The following is a 22,067-nucleotide window of genomic DNA, read 5'->3' as shown; positions in this document are numbered from 1 at the left end:
GAGCGCAAGAACCGGGCAGGCGCAGCCTAGGGGCTGAGGGCGGCCGCAGCCTAGGGGCGGCCTGCGGGGGGGGGGTGTGCAGCCCAGGGGCTGGGGGCGGCCTGCCGGGGGGGGGTGGGGGCTGAGGGCACAGCCGGGGGGGGGTGGGGGCTGCCCAGGGGCTGGGGGCGGCCTGCCAGGGGGGTGGGGGGGCTGAGGGCACAGCCGGGGGGGCTGGGGGCAGCCTGTGGGAGGGGGAAGGGGGGCACAGCCTAGGGGCTGGGATCCTCTGTCGGCAGGAGCCAGGCATGGGGCTGGTCTGTCCATGGCAGGAGCGGGCAGTGCAGGCAGCCTGGCAGGGGCTCAGGCACCAGCCCCCTCAAGGCCAAGGGAAAATTCCTCCGGCCGGCAGGGCGAGGGGAGCCTGGCCGGAGTCCCTGCCGCCGGCCGCTCGCTCCTGGAAGGATAGGCCAGGACCCTGCGGGTGCCTTCGGCCCGGCTGTAGGCCAGGCACTGCTGGGCTGCCATGAGGGCGGGGGGGTGAAAGCTCATGGCCTGGTACAAAGTCTCTTGCCCAGCCCCAGGGGAAGGGTGGGGGCAGCTGAGGGGCTCCTTGCTGGGGAGGGGAGGGTACACGCCTTCCTCGGCTTGACGCAAGGAGCAGGATCCCACCAGGAGTTTTCTCTGCCGACTAAAGCCAGATGGGTCAGTGCTGCTGGGGAGCTCCCCAGGCAGGGAGGAGGGTGCTCCTGGCCGGAGCAAAGGGCAGGTGTGTCTGAGGGCTCTTGCAGCCTGGGAGCCTATGGGGTCTATCCTGTGTGAACTAGCAGTGCTCCCATCGAGTATCCCAGAACATCACAACCGGTCCCTCTTCAAAGCACTGGAATGAGCCCAGCCCCTCACAGCATAGCCTTAGGGCCACTGTCCAGACCAGCCAGCTGAGGTGGGCAGTGAGGAAATAGCTAGTCCGGACCCTAGAGCTCCCAGGGCAGAGCGCTAGCCGGAGCAGCACTGGTGCAAGACGAAGAGGAGAGAGCACAGCCATGCTGTCATCTCCAGGCCGGCCAGGCTGAGCGGCACTGTTGCCTCGCAACCACCTTCAAACCCAAATGTGTCCCCTCCGAGGCTTGGCCACGCTCGGGAGGAGCAACTGGGGCTTCTGCAAGCCCACACCCTGCTTACCAGGAATACATCACTCCTGGGGCAGCTGGAGGAAAACAGGGCCCCTGCTGTCTCCCCTGACCCCAGCCCTGGAACACCTGGGGCTCATGCTGAGCCAGCACCTTTCCTGGGGTGGAAGATACGTACCCCCACTTGCCCCAGCTCTTACTGTGCAGCAGCTTCATCTGTGCACAGCCTGGGAGAAGGGGGCAGCCCTTTGCCGCTCAGCTGCGGGAGCGGCCAAGCCCCTGCCCAGCAGCAGCATCCAGGGCTGGAGGCCGTGGTGGGGTTCTAGCCCCTTCTCCCCCACCCCCCCCAGATAATCAGTGTAATGCAAATGGACAGAACTAAAACGCCGAGATTAGCTGTTATAATCACATGTAAATACTTCCCCCCAATCCGCTCAGGGAGGGGCAGCCTGGGTAGTTCAGGACTGAGTTACGGGGGATTTAGGCTGTTTACCACTCCATTAATTTCATCCCCGCGCACCACGAGCGGCTGTGGAGGGCAGCCCAGCTCAGCGCTCGACAGTCAAGGTCACGGGGGCTAGGGGCAGCTGCTAGCGTGAGTGAGCGTTGCCTGCCACAGCCCGCAGGGCTCATACCCATCCTGGGAGGCTCCTCCCCAAGCAGCTCAAGCCAGCGGGGGGCTCACCTCAGGAATTCCAACACAGGCCCCAAGGGCCCTTCCTGGCCAGGCAGATTGTGTCAGGTGGCGGCCGCAAGGGAAGCACTTCACAAGCACACCCGCCGCCAGACACACACAGGCCCAGGGTGCAAGGAGGGAGGCTGTGCCAGACCAGGGGAGCTGCATGTCAGCGAAGGCCCCCTGTGGCCCCAAGCCCCACTCCACACATGGGCCAGGCAGAATCCGATGCCTTTTTATTCATAAGCAGATTCAAAGCTTCCGATGGTTTGCATTGATCCCCCTCCCCCACCCTGTACAAACCAGCTCTCTCCAGCAGAGTCCGTCTCTGTTTGGAAGAAAAATAGAACATCTCAGCTATTGCCTCGTCCACGGTGGTTCCCTCTCTCCAAGTCCTTCTGCTCTCCCCATGCAGATTCTGAGCAATGCCTGCCTGCAGGCCAGGAAAGCTGAAGGGGAAGGCAGTCTCTGTACTGTGCCATGCCCATGCACCCTACAGCCCGAGGGCAGGCAGCACGGCTGCTACAACTGAACGCAGTAGCCCTTGCCCAGCCTGTTCACGGCATGGCTGGGGTCAGCGCCCGTCTCACGCCAGGACCTTGTATGGCAGGCAGCAGGCGCAGCTCGAGGACACAACGCAGGGAAAAGGATCTGGGACCGTCAGGTGCCTCAGAGACCAGCCCCAGGCAGGGCCACGCAGCCAGCCACCCAGCCCCTCAGCCACGTGACTGCCCGGGGAGCAGCCCGTGCGTCAGATGCAGCACCCCTGTGCAGAGGGGCAGAGAGCAGGTGCGCCGGATCCTGCCTGCACACGGCAAGTCAATAGCAAACCCCAGCCAGAGGGTGCTCAGACTCGTCCCCTGTAGCCCTTCGGCCTGGCTAGTGGATGCCTGGCCCAGAGCATCTGCCCGACCCCAGCAAGTGCCCAGCCCTTAATCCGCCAGCGTGATGACATCGTAATGGATCCCCTGCTGCAGCTGCTGGATCTGCTCAGCCGTTGCCTCTGTGGTGAACATGCCCTGGGCTTGGGCCATGGCAGCATCGGCCACTGCTGCAGAGAGAGGGAGAGCGGCATCAGCCCTTCTGCTGCCCCAGCCCCGGAGGCAGGGAAGGGGGCCCTTGCTGGGGGCCCCTTACCCACTCGTTCTCCACTGCTCTGCCAGGCGCACAGGACAGCCTGCATGGGGGAGGATCTTTACAATGCTCTATGGCTCCAGGAGATGTGCCGGCCCTGGGCTGCAGCCACCACCTGCCAAGCCGGGTCCGCCCGAGGCGTTTCCATCCAGCAAAGAGGGGATAGCAGCAGGAGGCTGGGCTCTGCCTGGGGCACCCACAACACTGAGTGCGGGGAATCACCACTTCCTGGGCACAGCCCCTCAAGCAGCAGCAAACCTGGCTTGTTCTCCTAAGTTAGGGAGAACAGGCAGCAGCAGATCAGGCTTTGCCCATGTTCCCTGTGCTCTGCCACGAGGGCAGCTGGGTAACCACAGCCCACCCAATCCACAGCCGCCCTGCCAAGCCTGCTAGCGAGGGGGGTGGGCAGGTTTTGAAGGCAGCATGTGACAGACCACTAGCTCATGTCAAAGCAGCCGGGAGATGGAACAACTATGTTACCACCATCTGGGGCTGGGACTCCCCATGAATCTGACGCCATGGATTCCGGCCGGGCACCAGGACTCGCAGACAGACGGTGGGCGGGAGGCAAAGCCTTTCCTGTGACCCAGCACGCCAGAGCCCACGGCCTGGACTCAGCTCAGAGCAGGGAGCCCTGACGCTGTACCTGTCACTGCTGAGTGCGCCACAGCTTCCAGCTGAGCCTGGGTAACCAGCTGCTGCTCTGGGGAAACCGGCATGTACTGGATCTGCTGGGGAACAGAGAGAGGGAGATGGATCAGACTGGGCAGGCAGGAAGCACGGGGGGGTGGGAGCTCACCCTGCCCTGTTTACCTCCGTCTGCAGCAGAGCCCTCCGAGGACGTGCAGGCCCTTCACACAGCTAGCTGAAGCAGCAGCTGTTTAACCTGTGATTCACCTTCCTGCTGAGTTATTAATGCCCACGCCGTGGGATCCCCTCCCCCTCCGGATGCATACTCTGGTACATGATGCTCCCCCTCCCCACCAGGGCCTGTCCCATGGGTCTGGGAGCTCCAGGGCACAGTCCTAGCCAGCGGCTGCTCCCATTACCTGGGGCTCCTGGAGGAACTGGCTGCCCTGTTCATACTGGATGTGGGTGATCTGGCCGTCTTGTACCTGAAAGACAAGAGCTGGAGTGAGAGCTGGGAAGGGGAGGGAAGCTCCTCAGACCCGACCCCCTGCCCCAGGCCAGATCACTTCATCCACATGGAGGAGACCTGCCTGGATTTCAAGGGAACAGGGATCCCCTCTCCCCGCACAGCTCCATCCTGGACTCCACGACCTAGGACACGATCTGGCCGCTTACCTGGATGTGATGCCCCTCTGGGACAACAACGTACTCGTGGGGGAGCAGGTGCTGCACTCCATCCTGGGCAATGATGTACTGAACCTACAGGGGAAACAGAAACTCAGCACCCACCTCAGCCCACAGCATTGCCGCAGGCCGGGCGGGATGCAGCGCCCTGCTGCACATTTCCAGCGTCTTTCCAGCCTGGCATTGAGATGCTCAAGCACTGGGGCTCCCCACTTCCCTGGGGATCTTGGCTCAGCCTGGGTCACCTCCATGCCGAGATTCAGCTGGAGTTTCCCTTTGGTTCCTTTCACCCCAGTCAAGTCCCCACTGGCCCTCCCCGGGGCTCCCTGCAGAGACTCCCACCAGCCCCTGCAGCACTTTTACTTGCTCTCCGCAGCACCCCACGTATGCCAGAGCCATACGGACAGCAGCTCCCTCCCATACCTGGTTATCGGCGGTCACCAAGTGCTGCACCGTCTGCCCATCAGCCGTTGTGATCTCCTGGATGTACGTGGCCTCCTCCTGCAAGACAGCGAAGCTGCAGCCTGTCCCTGCGGTAGCCGAGCCCAGCCCCTCTGAGCAGTGGACACGGGCCACTGCTTGTGGGTGGGCTGTGTGGCTGGCAAAGGCATCTGGCTGACTCACCTGGCTCGTGATGCTCTGCTCCTGCGCTACGATGATGTGCTCCTGCCCCAGAGCCTGCTGCAGCCGTTCAGGAGCCAGCACTGCCTGGCCAGACTGCAAAGCCGCTGGGAAGGGAGAGAGAGAGAGAGAGAGATCCTCAGCCACCACTATCCCCTGCCTGCAATCCCAACACCAGCCAGCGCCACCCCCTCCCTTACCCCCAAGCCCAGGCTCAGCCAGACCCAAATGCACACCAGCAAGCAAGCTGGGGACAGGAAGCCAGAGCAAAAGAGGTCAAATGGAACTGGCCCAAACTGGAAGGTAACAAGGATGCTGGGGCTAAGACTTTGACATGTACAAAAAAAAAGCAGCTGAGACCTCCATTCACATCCCAACCACAAGAAGGGCTTTGCAGTAGTAGCTGCAGCAGGGTGCCCCTGTCCCCCCAGAACTGACCCTCAGAAAGCTGTCATCACCCCCCCTTGGCACTGCACTGGGGCGTTGGGGTCAGCACTGGCTGCAAAGGGAGATCGCCCTCCACACTGCTCTGCAGCCCTGTCCCCTAGCACTGTGCTGGGACACTCGGGTCAGCACTGGCTGCAAGGGGAGAGTGCTCCCGCCTGCTCCCTGGAGCATCCTGCAGCTTCACCAGGGATCTCCCATCCAAGACTTGGTCAGGGCCAATCCTGCTTAGCTTACGAACTGCGTCAAGTGCTCAGCCCAAGATGGGCTGACAGCAGGCAACCCTGGACACAGACCCCTGCACCGTCAGGGAAGGCAGGTCTCTTACTCTGCAGCGTGGCTAGTGCTTCCTCATCGCTGTTCAGTATGATGGTCTGGGGGATGGTGGCTGCTGGCTGCCCCAGCCGCTTCCCCTCGGAGCAGTGCAGACGCTGCATGTGGAACTTGAGATGCCCGTTCCGGTTAAACCTACAAGGACAGCGAGAGTGGGGGGGTTGGAGCTTGCTGAGGGCAGCGGGGCCTCTCACACCCTCCCTTCCCTGGAAGGCGCAGGGCAGGAGACCTGGCTCCTCATTTCCAGCTCTGCTGCAAGTACCCCAGCTCTGCATTGCTAAGATCTGGGAGCTGGATATGCGGAGGAAGGGCCAGGCTGGCTGCTACTGCGCAGGGAACAGGAGGCTCATTCAGAGACCAGAAGCCCAGTGAGACGGGCATGTCCAGGGGCAGGTGGCTTGCTATCACCACGTGCTGCTGCACAGCCCTCCTGGAGGCACTGCAGGGCCCTGGCTGATTTCACCCACCTCTGCCCACAGATCTGGCAGGCAAAGGGCTTCTCATTGGTGTGCGTCAGCATGTGTCTGCGCAGGTCCTTCTTGTTCTTGGAGGCAAAGCTGCAGTGGGAGCACTTGTGGGGTCGCAGGTTGGCATGCTGTGCCATGTGACTCTGGGGGCAGGAGAGACAGCGAGATCAGCCAGCTGCCAACATCAGACTCCCACCCAGCCCCTTGGTGCCCAGCCAACCTACCCGGACCTCCAGCCACACAGCTGCTGTGAACGGGCAGTCTGGACACTTGAAGGTGTTGGGCCCTACGTGTGCCCTCTTGTGACTCTCCATCTCTGCTCTCCCTGTGAACATGGCCGTGCAAATCTTGCACGAGAATTTCTTAGTTGCGGAAATCTTGCATGACAGCTTCTTAGTTGCAGAAATCTTGCACGACAGCTTCTTGGCCACCCCCTGCAGCGCGGGCCATTTGACCTTTGCGGACTGGCTCGCTTGCCCTTCTGGTGCTGGGGAGAAGGCAGAGTTCTTTCGGAGCTGCCTGGCCAGGCACTGCAGCATGGGCCACTTGCCACCAGAGGCCTGGGCCTCCTGGCCTTCCCCTGGTGAGAGGGCAGGGTCCCCACTGAGCTGCTGGGAGAGAAGACCCCAAGAGTTACACTGCCTTGCACCCCTCCAGGACACAGGAGTCCGGGCCCCTCTTACCTCGACGTGATGGAGCTGGCTCCCTGGGAAACTGGCTGACATGATGTAGTGACTGCTGTGCTCTTTCAGCGCTTCGTTCATCATGGCGTCGCTCACCACAACTGTATGGGTGGGCTCTGTCGGGCTCTCCTCCTCACTACAGGGGTAGAGGGCAGGGTCAGAGGGGTCCCCACCTCTTCCCCTGGGCTCTCCCATTCCCCTCTAGCACAGGGCTGCCCTGACGATGGCGGCGGGGTGAGAGCAGGGGCACTCTCCTCCAGGGAAGGCAGCCCTAGATAGCCACATGACTAACATACTCGGAACTGGAGCAGAATCTGATGACTCTGGGACCCAGGGCAGGGGCAGCTGGTTCGGCACCTCCAAGCGGATCTGGCACTGACCTGTAGAGAGTCTCTGGGGCCTGGATCTCCTCGCTGACGGGCGTGATGATGCTATACTCCGCTGTGCTCCCGAAAGGAATGGTGATCTGCTGCAGCTCAGAGCTCCCCAGGGTCGCCTCCTCATAGGCCTCTTGCACTAAGGCCTCTCCATGCTCAGCCACATGCAGCGTCACCACCTTCTGCTGCTGCCCAGTGGAATCTAGATCTGCCTCCTCTTCCTGCTGTGACTGGGCTTCGGGGGCCTGCGCCACTCCAGAGCCATCGGACTTCACCACGGCCACCTGCACAGGAAACAGACAGGAGGGGGTCAGCTGGGGTCTGGCCTGGCCTGGGGCTCTCCTCACAACTGTGGCAGGGACTGTGACCTCACCTGCAGGGAGCCTGTGGCCAGCTCCCGCTGGCTGCTCATGTTCAGCAGGAGATCCAGCGCTGTCTGCGTGGCCAGCTCTGCCGATCCCTCCACACCTGGGAGAGGCAGAGAGAGCAGGTGAGATGCACTGTGCCTACCCAGGTAGGCCCTTCTCTCTTCCCTGGGAGCTCACCTTGCTCATAAATGATGGTGGTTCCCCCCAAGGAATCCTGGGAAAGGATGGAGCGTTCTGCCGTCGGGAGGGGCTGCACTGTGTGGTAGGTCACAGGGCCAAGAGAAACCTGGATGAGGAAAACAGCTGAGAGCATGGCCAAGCCTGAGTGGAGGGGAGCAGGCAGGAAGGCCGGGTGCCCAAGTACTCACTGGTGGGCTGGCTGCAGGCTCTGTGGGAATCTGCACCTGGCTGTGCTGCTGCTTCAGCTCCTCGATCTGCTGCAGGGTGAAGAAGGGGCGGCGCCGGCAGGGGGGCTCCTCGGGGTGCCGCTGGGCCCACTCCTCAAAGGAGTCAGTGTGGCGGCACTGCACGTGGAGGCGCAGGTTCTTCTTGTGCTTGGTGGTGAAGTGACAGTACTCGCAGGCAAACGGCTTCCCCCCTGCAGCCAGAGAGAGGGGCAGCGGTCAGTCAGCAGGGGGAACAGGGGGAGCAGCTGAGGGAAGGGGCTGGCACAAGGCCCAGGAGGCAGGGCTGCTCTCACCCGTGTGCTTGACGGCCATGTGTGACACCAGGAAGTCCTCACGGAAGGTGGAGTACTTGCAGAAGCTGCACTTGTACGGCTTGTCGTTCATGTGCGACAGCTGGTGGTTCAGCAGGATCTTTTTATCCTCGCAGACATAGTCACAGAACTCGCACTTGAACCTGCCAGGGAAGGAGACTGGGCCATTACTCAGGCCAGGATGCCTGGGAACTCTTTGGGAGAGGGGTGACAACCCAGCAGGCTTTGGCCATCCCAAGGCTAGCCCGACACAGGTCGGGAATCCCCCTGCTCCTACCTGCGGTTAGCAATGGCCTGGATGTGCGTCAGCAGATGCATCTTAAAGGTGTAGCGCTTCTTGAAGGACTTCCCACACTGCAACAGAACACAGCGGCACTCACTGCCCATCCAGGCCCTGGGGTGCAGCTTGCCCCACCCCTTCCCCCCATGCCCTCCCCACCTTGTCACACATGTGTGGCTTCTCCGTGCTGTGAGTCTTCATGTGCTGGGTCAGCCTCTTCTGCATGGGGTAGACTCGGCTACACACTGGGCAGGGGAACGAATTCAGCTTTGGGGGCTGGAGACAGAGAGAGGACACAGAGATGAGCCCATCTGGATGAGAGAGCCACTGACAGCCCCTCTCAGCCCCCTCACCAGCCAGATCTGGGGCTCCAGTCAGCCCAGAACCATCCCTATCTACCAGGCAGTGGGAGCAGAAAGCAGCCTGCTGGGGTAGCCCCTGCTCCGGAGGCCCCCAGTGAGAATTGGGGCAAAGACACAAGCCATCAGGGAGCTGGGAACTCACCGGGTCGGCTCTCTTCTTCCTGAGAGAGAGAAGAAAAACAAACGGGGTCAGACGCTCCCTGTGTCTGAGACCCCCCGCCAGCCAACCCTCCCACCCAGTGACTGCCCAAGAGGGCCCCTGGTGCTGGGAAAGGAAAAGGGAACAGAAGCAGATACTGTCTACTCAGCTCAGCACTGGCTGCATCTGGAATCATGGGGGAGGGGCTGCTTGGCTCAGCACATGGGGGCAGAGGGGAGCTGGGTACAGGGAAGGGGCTGCCTGGCCAGAACACAGGGATCAGTCCCATGGCCCCACTCTACTCACCGGTCCCGGCTGTGCACAGTTGAGTGGCGGATGACATCCTTCTTGTACACGCTTGTGTAGTCACACTCCTCACACTTGTATGGCTTGCTGCCCACGTGGTTAAACATGTGTTCCTGTGAGAGGTAAAGAGCAGGCTATGAGGCACTGAGCCAGTGACTACCCCCAGGGTGGGGCTGGGGCGGGGCAGGGCAGGCCGGGCTCACTTTAAGGGAGGACCAGCGGCGGGAGCGGTAGCTGCACTGCAGGCACTTGAAGAGCTGAGGGTCATTGGCCTCGTGCGAGTTAACATGAAAGCGCAGGTCATCGTGCGTGAGGAAGCGGGAGCCGCAGATTCGACACAGGTAGGGCCTCATCAGAGGCTTGGGGGACTTGTAGTAGTACCTGCAAAAGCAGAGCCGGTGCTCAGTGCCGTGACAGTAACAAGGCTGCCGGCCTGGCCCTGGGCACAGCCACAGCTCAGCACCTCCTCACCTGCGCCCGATGTACTTGCGGTATTTCTTGCCAAGGAAGCGGCGGGAGGGCCGGCCTCGCCTCCTGGGCACGGGGTCAGCCTCCTCAGGGCCTGTGTTGGAGGACGGATCCTTGTTCTCCGAGTCCGACTGGCTGATGCTGGGCTCCACAAGGCTGTCGCTGGCCCCGTTCTCCAGGACGGAGGAGCTGGCTGCCTCGGAGTCCTGCAGCTCGCTGCTCAGAGTGCTCTGGGACGTGACTAAGGACTCCTCCTCACCACCTGCCCAACAGCAACCCAGCACGTCAGGGTCAGCCTCATCCCTGCTTTCACCCTAGCCAGCCTGGGCCCGCTGCTCCTCTCCAACCCCCTACCTTCAGGCTGCGGCATGTCCTCTAGGCGAGGGAACTTGCGGGGTCTCCCCGGCCGCCGGCGTGGCCTCTCCTCACTTGACGTGGGGACAGTGCGGCTGTACTTGGGCTGCCGCCCACGAGGCTCATCCTCGGCTGGGTTATAGTCACTGTCCTCTGTGGGGAGAATGGTCCGAGGCGTTAGACACAGACCCCGACAGCGGCTGGCAGCACTGGCCAGAGGGGAGAAGGGGCTGTACCTTCAGGGTCATCAATGGCTCCAGCATCCATGATATCATCCTCCTCTTCCTCCTCCGGCACATCTTCCTCCAGGGGCTTTGGGGAGGGTCCCCCCTTCCGCGGACGCCCCTTCTTCAAGGCCAGAGCAGCAGCCACTGGCAGAGAAAGCAGTAAGCGACTCACTTGAGCAGCACTCTGCTCTCACCAGTCAAGCTGGGGTGTGTCACAGAGCCAGCACCCAGCCCTTCGCAGACACAACAGCACCCCACTCACACACCTAGTATAGAAATCCCCTTTCTCCCACCCCTAGAGTCATCGGCATCCCGACCTGGTTTATAAAGATCATCAGAACAGCCATACCGGGTCAGACCAATGGTCCATCTAGCCCAGTATCCTGTCTTCTGACAGCAGCCAGGGCCAGATGCTTCAGAGGGAATTAATTGAACAGAATAATTTATTGAGCGAACCATCCTGTAGTGCAGTCCCAGCTTCTGGCAGTTGGAGGTTTCGGGACACCCAGATCATGGGGTTGTGTCCCTGACCATCTTGGCTAATAGCCATTGATGGACCTATCTTCTAGAACTTATCTAGTTCTTTTTTAAACCCAGTTCACAATATCCCCTGGCAATTAGTTCCACACGTTGACTGTGCGTTGTGTGAATAAGTACTTCCTTTTGTTTGTTTTAAACCTGCTGCCTATTCATTTCATTGGGTGACTCCTAGTTCTTGTGTTATGTGAGGAGATAAACACCACTCACTTTCTCCACACCAGTCATGATTTTATAGACCTCTACCATATTCACCCTTAGTCGTCTCTTTTCCAAGCTGGACAGTCCCAGTCTTTTTACTCTCTCATTTTCGTTACCTCTCTCTACTCTACTTTTTCCAATTCTAATATATCTTTTTTGAGATGGGGTGACCAGAACTGCACTCAGTATTCAAGATGTGGACATATCATGGATTTATATAGTGGCATTATGATATTTTTCTGCCTTTTCTAATGGATCCTAACAGTCAGTTTTGATCGCTGCTGCACGCTGAGATGTTTTCAGAAAACTATTCACAACTCCAAGATCTCTTTCTTGAGTGGTAACAGCTAATTTAGACCCCACCATTTTGTATGTATAGTTGGGATTATGCTTTCCAATGTTCCTTACTTTGAACTTACTACCACTGACAGCTTACTTTGTTTGAGTGTCTTTGGTGAGAAACATTAAAAGTTTTCTAAAAGTCCAAGTACACTATATCCACTGGCTTCACCTTTGTCCATATGTTTGTTGACCCTCTCAAAGAACTCTAATAGACTGGTGAGGCATGATTTCGCTTTACAAAAGCCCGGTTGACTCTTCTCTAACAAATTGTGTTTAATTATACGTCCGATAATTCGGGGGGGGGAGATAGCTCTGTGGTTTGAGCATTGGCCCCCTAAACCTAGGGTTGTGAGTTCAATCCTTGAGGAGGCCATTTAGGGATTTAGTTGGGGATTAGTGCTGCTTTGAGCAGGGGGTTGGACTAGATGACCTCCTGAGGTCCCTTCCAACCCAAATAATCTATGATTCTATGTTCTTTATTATATTTCCAACCAGTTTGCCAGGTACTGAAGTTAGGCTCGCTGACCTTATTGCCAGGATCACCTCTGGACTTCTTTATTAATTATCATTATTATTAAAACGGCATTACATTCACTACCCTCCAAATCAAAAGCTTCAGACTTAAAATTATTTATTTTCACAAGGTTGTTTAAAGTAGATTTTCATTTTGTAAGCTGTGGATGGTGATATTTAGTCATTTATACTTCTAGTAATTATATATTCAGAGCCAAATTCTCCCCAACAGGAGAATTCAGAATTAAGGGCTGAAATATTTAGTCCTCAGTAAACGAATTACATAAAACCAAATTCTGCCCTCAGTTACACCAATGTAAGTCTGGATTCTTTCCAGTTACAACATAGCCATTATAAGCCACTTCCCTGGAGACAGCGGTGCCCACACCTGGTACATTAACTACCTTGCTCCCCACCTGATATATCAACTCCTCTCCTACCCCGCACAGCACCCCCACCTGGTATACAAGCCTCCCAGAGATGGCAGCACCCCTACCTGGCTGGAAGTGCCGCTCCTTCATGTGGTTGATGAGAGTTTTCTTGGAGATGCTCTTGTACTGACACATCTTGCACCTGAACTGTTGTACCACCACCACCTCCATCATCTCCTCCAAGCTCTCCAGGTCTGGCTGGTCTGGCTCTTCCCCAGAATCTGCCTCTCTGGCCTGATCCGGCTGTGTGGGCAGCTCCAGTATTTCAGACCGCTCGGAAGGGTCTGAAGGGCCAGGCTGGTCTAGGCACGTGGAAGTGGGTCCATCGGCTATGGCTTCTATTGCCAAACTGTTGGCCAGAGCAGAAGTGGCCATCTGGGACACCATGGGGGCACCTAAAGCACCAACAAGAGCTCACCAAGGAAACCGAACCCTCACGGCCACACACGGCCCCACACACACACGGCCCCACACACACACACACTCCTAGGCAGTGGCTGAAGTGGCCAAGAGCTTTCCCATACCCAGTGCTCCTGCCCTGCTCCCTACAATAGCCCCTGCGGGGAGGGGAGGGGAGTAACTAGGAGCTCTGCATGACAGCATTCCCACCCTGCTGCCTACAGTGCCCCCTGCTGGGAGAAACTGAGACTATAGTAGCCAAGAACTCTCCCCACAACCAGGGCTTCTGTACAATTCCCTCACAGGGATTTCTGGCCTTTGGTGGTGGTGTTGTAGAAGGATGGAAATGGGCTCAGAAGCAGATGTCGTCACTGGAGGACCCAGAAGCATTCACTTACCATCATCAGGCCCCTGCAGAATGAGATACTGGGTAGTCTGGGCACCACTATCCTCAGCGCTCGTCACTGCGATGCAGCCTAGGAAGGGAACGGAGAGTGAGAGGGTGATGGGGACCGACTGTAGAGGCTGATAATTAACAAGACAAGGCATTCTTCTAGGAAGTCAGGGTGGGCAAGCGGGAAGGCGAGGAAAGTTAACTGGGGGCTGCAGAGGCACTCTTGCATGGACGTAATGCTGTGAGCTCAGGACGGACTGAGGATGGAAACCCATCCCAGCAGTGATGAGAGAACTGCCCTGCAAGTCCCCTCTTTCACCACCTGGTGGAAAGGCCAGGAACAGCAGGCACCACTTCTGATTGTCAGGGAAAGCAAGGGGGAGCAGTCTCCCACTAAATGGGATTTCCTTTTTGATTGAATCGGTTTCCTTGAGCCTTCAATACAGCAGCAGCTCCTTCCCCATCAGCTACCGTGTCCCCACTGCCTGTCCCCCTTGCCCAGCCCTGGGCACATGACACTGAGAGCTATGCCATATCCCTGGGGCTCCAGGAAAGGGAGCAGGCAACAACTGACTTGGTGATGCACTCACTCTGGATGATGTCAGGCCCAATTGTGGACTCAATGATTTTGTCTATGGCAGAGCCCAGGTCCGAGGAGGTGGATGCAGTGGAGTCCGAGACCATTGTGGCCCCATCAGTGATGACGCTGGAGTGAACCAGGACCTGTGGGGATTCCGATACCATAATGGACTGGCTCACTGTGGAGACGCTGGAGACCAGGGTAGACTGGGCGATAGAGGAAGAGTCTGGCAGGTAGACCCTAGGAATAGCATCTGTGCTGGAGCTGCTCTCCGACACTTCCTCCTGGAAAACAGACAGGCCTGGGAGCTCAGTTTAGAGGCCTCTGTTGAGCCACCCCAGGAGCGAACCTGTCGCTGCATCTCGCCTCGCAGGAGGCACCTGCCCAGAAGAAAGGTCCCAACGGGCCCCACAAGAGGGTGACAAGTGATAGCTTTTCCGGCTTCTGCCGACGACCCTTCAGCCCTGGGATATAGCTAGAAGATGCCCTCAAAGATTCAAGATGCACTCTCCTCCCTGCTAATCCAGCTAGGTAGGCAGGGCTCTTCCCCTTGGCTTGGCAGACACAAACCCGGTGTGTATATCCGTACTGTAGAAGACCCCTCAAGCAGACTTGGCCCTGTGGTCCACTCTGCCCTGTGCTGTATAGGGCTGGCTCCCACCTAGGCTGGGTCAGAGATCCAACTCCCTGAAGGATACTATCAGTATTCTCAGAGTCTGACAACTTACACACATCTACAAAATCACAGTCACCTCCTCACTTCCATCCCAAAGGGGTTTCCAGACCCACTCCATACCAGAGAGACCCCACTGCTGTCTGAGCTCTGCCCCACACCAGACTCATCTGCTTCTGAGAGGATGGGCACTGAAGCAGCATCGCTGCTGTCTGCAGACATGGCCTCAGAGGTCTCCACACCAAGCCCGCTCTCCGAAGGTTCTTCCTGTGCCAGATGAGGGGCCGCATCGCTGCTGCTCTCCACTTCATTCTCCTCTGCCTCCATGCCCAATTTGCCTGGGTCCCTCAAGTGTGACCTAGGCAAGAGGAAGTGCTGCAGTCAGACCTGCTGTGCACTTGGGGCACAGAACATCCTGCCATGCCGTCCACCCGCCTGAGATGACAGGCACCTAGATACCACAGTAATTGGCACAAAATAAATATATAAACATAACATAGGTATCCCAATGCACACAGCAAGGGTGCGCTCACGAGGGAGAGGAGACATCAGACCATGATCGATCTTTAGGGGCAGTCTACACTACAAATTGAGTGTCTGATGAAGACACTTTATGCTGATGGGAGAGAGTGCTCCTGTCAGCTTAATAAATTCACCCCTGTGAGAGGCAGTAGCTATGTTGGCGGGAGAAGCTCTCCCGCCGACATAGCGCTGTCCACATGGGCTTAAGCTCGGTGTAACTACATCACTGAGGGGTATGGATTTTTCATAGTTTTTTCATAGTTATTCCAAAGTAAGTATGTTGTGTAGACCAAGCCAATGACTCTACTTCATGCCACCCTGCCTTCCTCCCCTTGTCCCATAGCTAGGCTGTGAAGCTCAATATTTCAGCCGTACTCCCATGATGCCCAACCTTATTACACAGGAGGGCCACATAAACCTAAGCACAACCTTGTGTGGGCCAAACAAATTCCACATATTTTAATAAAATGTAGTCACCTGTATTGATTTATATTTGAAGTTCATCTTGTTTTGTATTTAGATAGGCTGTTTCTATGTACAGTATTGTCTATTTACACACGCATAAACTAAAATGATGTAAACATGATGACAAAATGCTAATGAAGCAGCCGTGGGCCTTATGAACTGCTCTGATGGGACGTAGGTTGGGCACCCCTGCCATACTCCACTAAAACTTGGCCCAGGCATGAAACATACCAGTGCAGCGATATCCCAGGACTTATTACAGCCTGACACGTCTCCTACTCTTGTTCTTGAAGGCAACCAGGAAATGCCAAACTTTCATCCTAGCCAAGGGGAGAAAAAGCAACACCAAACTTCAGATGAGCATTGGATGGAAGCCTAGCCTGCACTCACTCACTTTTACCCATATTAGCAGCAAGAGTGGCTCAGCTGAAGAATGCAGAGCTGTCAAATACAGAAGCTGCATCCTCCCCAAAATAAGGAATCTATTTGTGGAGTCACAACCAAAGTCACTCCAGCCAGGTCACATGACACTGATCACAGAACTCATTGGGAGGTTAACATTTCAGTAAACAAGCAATGGGACTACTTTGCCCATCTTTGGAGCCTTATCAGAGCATCACAAACACTCCTGCCTCCCTCAATAATAATTTAACACACCACTATCATGTAGGAAAGCATAATTATCTCTATTTTACAGAGAAATACACCACAAGAGAGAAAAGTGAAGTGACTTGGGACTCCTCATAGGCAGTAAGTTTAAAACAAACTAAAGGATTTATTTCGTCAGACAACGCACAGTCTGTGGACCTCTTTGCCAGAAGATGTTGCGAAGGCCAAGGGGTCAAAAAAGAACTATATAAATTCATGGAGGATAGGTACATCAGTGACTATTAGCTGGGATGGACAGGGATGGTGTCCCTAGCCTCTGTTTGCCAGAAGCTGGGAATGGGCGACAGGGGATGGATCACTTGGTGATTCCCTGTTCTGTTCATTCCCTCTGGGGCACCTGGCACTGGCCACTGTTGGAAGACAGGATACTGGACTAGATGGACCCTTGGTCTGACCCAGTACGGCTGCTCTTATGTTCTAATGTCAGGCAATGGAGCCAAAAATAAAAAAAACAGGCGTCCAGACTCCAAGTCTCCCTGCTTTAATCACTGCTCTTGTGCAGTACAGAGTGAGACAAAATGTAGACCCACAACTGGTGTTAATGGCATGGTGCTGAATACACAAGTTGCGTGACTGTTACTGATGGAGAAACCTGACTGCTCCATAATTTTAGAAGGGAAGATCTGTGCTTTGGGCCCTGGCAGATGGAGTTTCCCCTCTGCTAGTGTGTGGTGCTGTGTAAGTAACTGCTTCTCTGCCTGTGGTTTGCCCATTCCCCAGTGCCTGGGGCAGGGGATCCCAGGCAGGACTGGAATCTGCCTCCACTAACGCCTTCCTGCCGAAAGTCTCCACGGACACCGGCGAATGCAGCCCCAGAGCCCCTGGGTGGGGGGGGGGGGTCCATTAGCGCCTCGGCCCGTTTCGGGGGCGAGGTGGTGATGGGCCCAGGGTCACAGAACGAGTCAGTGTCAGAGGCAGGAGCCCCGGCCCGGCCCGGCCCCGAGCACGGTCCGCCCTGACCCCGCCGCGCGGGACGGGCCGGCGGCCGGATTCTCCCACAAGGCACCAGGGCAGGACCCGGCCCCCATCGCTGCCCCCCCGGCCCGGCCCAGCAGCCCCCAGCCCGGCCCGGCCCGGCCCGGCCCTCCTCTCCTCTCCCTGGCGGGGCCCTGCGGGCGGCCGGGGCTGCCCCTGGCGCTGCCTGCGCCCCCGCTCGGGCCGGCGCCATCTTGGCGCGGGGTCCCCGCGCTCGGGCGGCCCGGCAGCGCCGGCGGGGAGGGGGAAGCCGGGGCCCCGGGCCTGAGCGCCGCCCCCTCACCGTGCCTGGCCCCGTCCTGCGGAGCGTCCCGCTGCGGCGGCCGCGGCGCCCCCGGACCCGGCATCCCTTCGGCCGCCATCCCCCGCGGAGGGATCTTCCCGTCGGGACCCCGCGCCGGACTACTTACTTCGCCGCACCGAGGGCGGAGAGACCCGATCTCCCACGGCCACACCCTCAATCGGGGCGCCCCCGGACCCGGCACCGAACCGCCTCCGGTCCCGGAGCTCCCAGCACCCGCGCCAAGAGGCGGCCTCTCCTGGGACTATATTTCCCCCGCGGAAGCATCAGAGCGGCCATTTGTGAGTCTGACGCACAGGACGTCACGACGTGCGGGGATGGTGATGGCCGGACCCAGAACGTTGGGGTCACGCTGGGGTCAGGCGGGTCACGTGGCTGCGGCGGCTCCTGGGTCGCGCTGACCGGGCCCGCCCCCTCCCCGGGCTCAGTTCCCGCCCCGCCCCCTGCAGCGGGGGCAGAGCCCGGGCCGGGCCGACGTGCGGGGGGCGGGGCCAGCCGCTGCGAACTGCCCGTGGGACCCGCCCCCCCGGCCGCGTGTCGCGGGCACCCCACGGGCTCGGCGCCCCGAGGAGCAGCTAATGGTGTTCGGGGGGGGGGGCGGTCAGCAGCGGCTGTAAGTGTGTGTGTGTGTGTGCGCGTGTCTCTGTATCTGTCTGTGCGCGTGTGTGCGCGCGCGTCTGTGTGTGTGTGTGTGTGCGCGCGTGTCTCTGTGTGTGTGTGCGCGTGTGTGGGGGGGGCTGTCTGCGTGTGTGTGCGTGTGTCTCTGTATCTGTCTGTGCGCGTGTCTGTCTCTGTGTGTGTGCGCGCGCGCGTGTGTCTCTGTATCTGTCTGTGCGCGTGTGTGCGCGCGCGTCTGTGTGTGTGCGCGCGCGCGCGTGTGTCTGTGTGTGTGTGTGCGCGTGTGTGGGGGGGGCTGTCTGTGTGTGTGCGCGCGTGTCTCTGTATCTGTCTGTGTGTGTGCGTGAGTCTGTCTCTGTGTGTGTGTGTGTGCGCGCGCGCGCGTGTCTCTGTCTCTGTCTGTGCGCGTGGGGGGCGGGGGCCTGTGTGTGCGTGTGAATGCCGAGCGAGAGACTTGCTTGTTCTCTTCTGAAGAAGCGGCTGGTGGGTGGGAATCAGGAGCAATCAGGTGTCTGGAACCTGCTTTCTGCCCAGGTGTTCTCCTCTTCGTGACTCCTGCAGTCTGAGGTGAAACGAGTTGGCCTTTCCAGCTTCATGGCTGTTGTCTGGTGATCATACAGCCCCCGGGCTGTGCATCAGCCTGGGGTATTATCCTGCCAGGGAAGTGGTCAGATGGTTTCTAAGGTGGGCTGACTAGCCAGTGTGAATGAGGGTAAATCCTGTTTAAACTACATTTCCAGTCCTCCGGAGGGAACTAACTGGGACCTGTTTGAGCTGGAGCAGTGTTTGAATTGAGTTTAAACCCAGATTGTTTTCCAACGCGCACTGTAGTAAACAGGGCTCCAACTCTGTCGCATCCCTTCGGACTCTGGGGTAGTGATCTAAAGAGGAAGTAGTTTCTTTCCACTCACAAGAGAGCAGAGGGAGGGAGGGTTGAAGGACTAGTTGGTGATGCCTTAGGCTGGTGATAACACGTGTTCCAGATGTGTTGGAACGGGATGGGGAAGGAACCCAATCTGTTTAGATTTCTGGTCAGTAACTGAACATACAAAATGGCCAATGAGGCAATAGAATCACATTAAACACACAGAATTGTTTCTCCCTGCTTGCTGGCCAGGACCTGTGTTCACATTCTGCATTTTTCCCACATCCGAACTATGATGCTGATGGGTGCTATGGAAACCTCTAAGTGGGGTCAGTTGGTCCGTCTTGGCCAGCATGCTGCACTCATGACAGTACTGGAGTGCACACAGCTGATGGTATCATTGGCACAGGTGATTTCCTGCCTTTGTGCCTGTGTTGGAGGGGAAGCAATCTGGGATTTGGGCCTGGGCAGGTTGATGGGAGGGAAACTGGCTTTCAGATGTGTCATTATTCACTATTCCAGCTAAGCATGGGGGGGTTATGGGACTGGAAGCCATTTACCCTGAACTTCCCCACAGTCTTCTACCCGTGTGGGCTTCCTGAACAGGAGGTACTCATCTATACGAGGGTCTGGTCCACTGTTACCCACCAGAGAATGACACTGTTAGCGATTTCTTCTGGCTTCTTGGCTTCCATTCAGCTGGTACTGCATTCTGCAGGCCGAAGGATAACCTGGACTGAGTTCTGCTGGCTTCTCTTTTGACAGCACGTTGATCTCATGATCTTGTTAATTGGCATTAAGACTTCAGAGAGTTTCTCACAGTTACTTGAGTGATTGATTCATGGGTCTCCTGTGGTCCCGTAGGCTCTGGTAAAAATTGTGTGTGGGGGGAGGGCTCCTTGTTCACTTCACTCCCTACTTGGGGCTTTCTCTCTTCTGTGCTCCTACTCTATGGAGGGAAACGCAGTCAGACTGGTCCCCGTTGCACTGTCTCTGCGAGAGGTCGACATTGCCCTGCTGATGGGGGCAGCAGTCAGTTTACCGAAGAGCATGATGGGAGTAAGCCCTGGCTTTATGTGGTGTAGCTGCTCTGCTGCCTGACGCTCTTTGGCTGGGGCAGTAAGCCTATGAATCAGCCCTGTGACTCCTGCGGAGGGGAGTGGAAGTCGGCCTGTTTCTTGGCAGATGCCAAGTGCCCACCAGAGGGCAGAAGAGTAACTTCCACTGTACCATCAGCAAATTACATTTGCATCTCTTATCTGGCTTTTATTCTGGCTAATTAAATACATCACTGAAAGGTTTATGGCCCAATCGATCTCTATGGGACAGCTGAGCTGAAAGTCATTTCTGGGCTGGAATGAGGCATGAGCAATTGGATCAGGCCCTGCACATTACTCTGCGACCGTGGCAGAGTGAATCCCATTGCACTGAGAGCTCAGTCTTGCTGGAGGCCCCTGCGGAGCAGGGATCTCATCTGCCTTTCTTTTCTATAAAGCAGCCCTCAGACCTGTGACATCACAATAATAACGCAGTGTGTCCTGCCGGCGGAGGCGGAAGCAGCCTCTCTAGTGTGGGATGTGAGGGGGCCCCTTGCAATTAATGCTCTGTGCAATAGACTTACAATCTCACAGCTCTGTCCTGACAGTCCTCAAACCACAATCCTGTGCATAGAGCCTGGAGCACCCTTTGGCATCCTACACAACACCAGCTCAGTCTTCCTGCCGTGGGTCGGGTGACAGCTTGGAGCTGGGGCCAGATTAGATTGGGGTGGAACAGGAGCACGAACTGCTCCCTGGGCTGGGAACTGGACATCAAATGATGCAAACTAATTTAGTTCCTCTTGCATGGCCCTCTGCCCAGCTGCTGTAAGGGGTCAGCTGGGGATTCCCCGGGTGGAGGAGATGTCCCAGAGCTGGAAGGGACATGGTAGGAGCAGGCCGTATTTTGGTATCCCCCCGCTGGTGGAACAGGCCAGAGGGACTTATTCCTGTAGTCTAAGTCACCTTTTGCTCCCCATCTCCTTTGGCCCTTGGTGTGATTTAGAGACTCTTACCCTCCACCAACCCAAAGGCCAGAGCTTGGCTGGACATGGGGCCTGGCCCCTTTCTAAAGTGGTGTGTGCCTCCTGTCCCTGCCTTTCCCCAGCTCTGCTAGTGCACCTCCCTCCTGATCTTCAGTACCCCCTGCTGTTCCAGACCTGGGCCCCCAACATTATTTGGGAGCTGGGAAACGTGCCTTAAAGTGAGAGACTTAAAGAGCTCAATCAGTTTAGCTTATCAAGGGAGAACTTGATCATGGCTATAAATACTTCACAGAGCAAAGCCTGGGTTAAAGAGCTCTTCAGTACATAGTGGGGAAAGGCAGAAGAAGAACCAATGGCTGGAAGTTAAAGCCTGACAAATTCAAATGAGAAATAAGGAACATGTTTAAAAGTGCGGGTGATTAACCATGGAACAAATTTCCAAGGGAAGTGGTGGGTTCTCCATCTCTTGATGTCTTCAGATCCAAACTGGAGCCAATGGCAGACGCTTTAGTCAAACACAAGTTACTGGTTCAGTACAGGGGTAATGAGGGTCTCTGGCCTGTGGGATATAGCAGGTCAGACGAGACAATCTGATTGTCCCATCTGGCCTTCAACTCTGAATCTAGGCTTTGCTAATGTGCCCCAGCTGTTCCCGCCTTTGGGTCTTCAGTGAGCAGAGGCTGATAGCTGTGTTGACTAGAAGGTGCCACAAGTACTCCTGTTCTTTTTATAAATGGAGAGACTGAAACTACTACAGTAGCATGCCCGTGGTGTAATCTGGCTCTGACCCAGTCTCAGAATAGCGCTGAGTGCAGTGTGGTTCCTCTAACACTCTGCGCAGCGTGAGTTGTCACTGGATTGCTCACTAGGCTATGACTGTTGTAACCAGTGATGTTTGTTCCTCATATTTAAAACAACAGAAAAAACCTGATGGAGAAGTGGATTAATGCCCTGCAGCTACATAAACAAGGCTCATATTTATATTCCACCTGGGGAGAGGGCGGTTGCATCAGCACATTTTTTTAAAATGTTGAGCAAAACAACCATTGCTACAGGAAATGGGTTTTTCTTCACACCACATTGCTTCACTCAGCTGCTTTGCCACTCGGCCCCTTCCCAGCAGCAGAGACCACCTCCCGGAAGGGCATGCCAGGACTGCTTCCCAGGGATTGTTTCTAT

At 57.1% G+C, this 22,067-nt stretch overlaps 2 protein-coding genes across 6 annotated transcripts in view; one reads left to right on the top strand and one right to left on the bottom strand.

Moving 5' to 3' along the window:
* Window positions 1-2,133: 2,133 nt before the first annotated feature.
* On the bottom strand, window positions 2,134-17,650 carry ZNF335 (zinc finger protein 335). Of its 5 annotated transcripts, none has more exons than XM_044985664.1 (29): window positions 17,492-17,648; window positions 15,669-15,757; window positions 14,574-14,808; window positions 13,788-14,061; window positions 13,202-13,279; window positions 12,470-12,799; window positions 10,390-10,524; window positions 10,154-10,306; window positions 9,803-10,061; window positions 9,535-9,712; window positions 9,332-9,444; window positions 9,029-9,047; window positions 8,684-8,800; window positions 8,522-8,598; window positions 8,227-8,387; window positions 7,895-8,124; window positions 7,704-7,812; window positions 7,532-7,626; window positions 7,162-7,442; window positions 6,782-6,917; window positions 6,323-6,709; window positions 6,099-6,241; window positions 5,627-5,766; window positions 4,858-4,961; window positions 4,657-4,734; window positions 4,225-4,308; window positions 3,969-4,034; window positions 3,566-3,647; window positions 2,134-2,836 (listed from the first exon to the last, which is right to left on the bottom strand). In XM_044985664.1, the coding sequence occupies exons 3-29, from the start codon at window positions 14,775-14,777 to the stop codon at window positions 2,718-2,720; spliced, it is 4,152 nt and encodes a 1,383-aa protein (XP_044841599.1). In that variant the 5' UTR covers window positions 14,778-14,808; window positions 15,669-15,757; window positions 17,492-17,648; the 3' UTR covers window positions 2,134-2,717. The 5 variants fall into 5 exon arrangements, with proteins under 5 accessions (XP_044841599.1, XP_044841598.1, XP_044841600.1 ...); XM_044985663.1 differs by having other exon boundaries at window positions 3,566-3,650; window positions 17,492-17,647; XM_044985665.1 differs by having other exon boundaries at window positions 3,566-3,650; window positions 6,323-6,706; window positions 17,492-17,646.
* MMP9 (matrix metallopeptidase 9) overlaps window positions 17,531-22,067 on the top strand; it is a 29,357-nt gene continuing 24,820 nt past the window's right edge. Inside the window, exon 1 of the mRNA XM_044985673.1 lies at window positions 17,531-17,663. The gene's annotated coding sequence lies outside the window, so the exon portion shown is untranslated. The remainder of the gene's footprint in view (window positions 17,664-22,067) is intronic.

This window comes from Mauremys mutica, chromosome 13 (assembly GCF_020497125.1).
Source record: "Mauremys mutica isolate MM-2020 ecotype Southern chromosome 13, ASM2049712v1, whole genome shotgun sequence".
In the NCBI taxonomy this organism is placed as follows: Eukaryota; Metazoa; Chordata; order Testudines; family Geoemydidae; genus Mauremys; species Mauremys mutica.
Note: the sequence above shows the minus strand (reverse complement) of the source record. Positions and strands in the feature narration are given on the sequence as shown.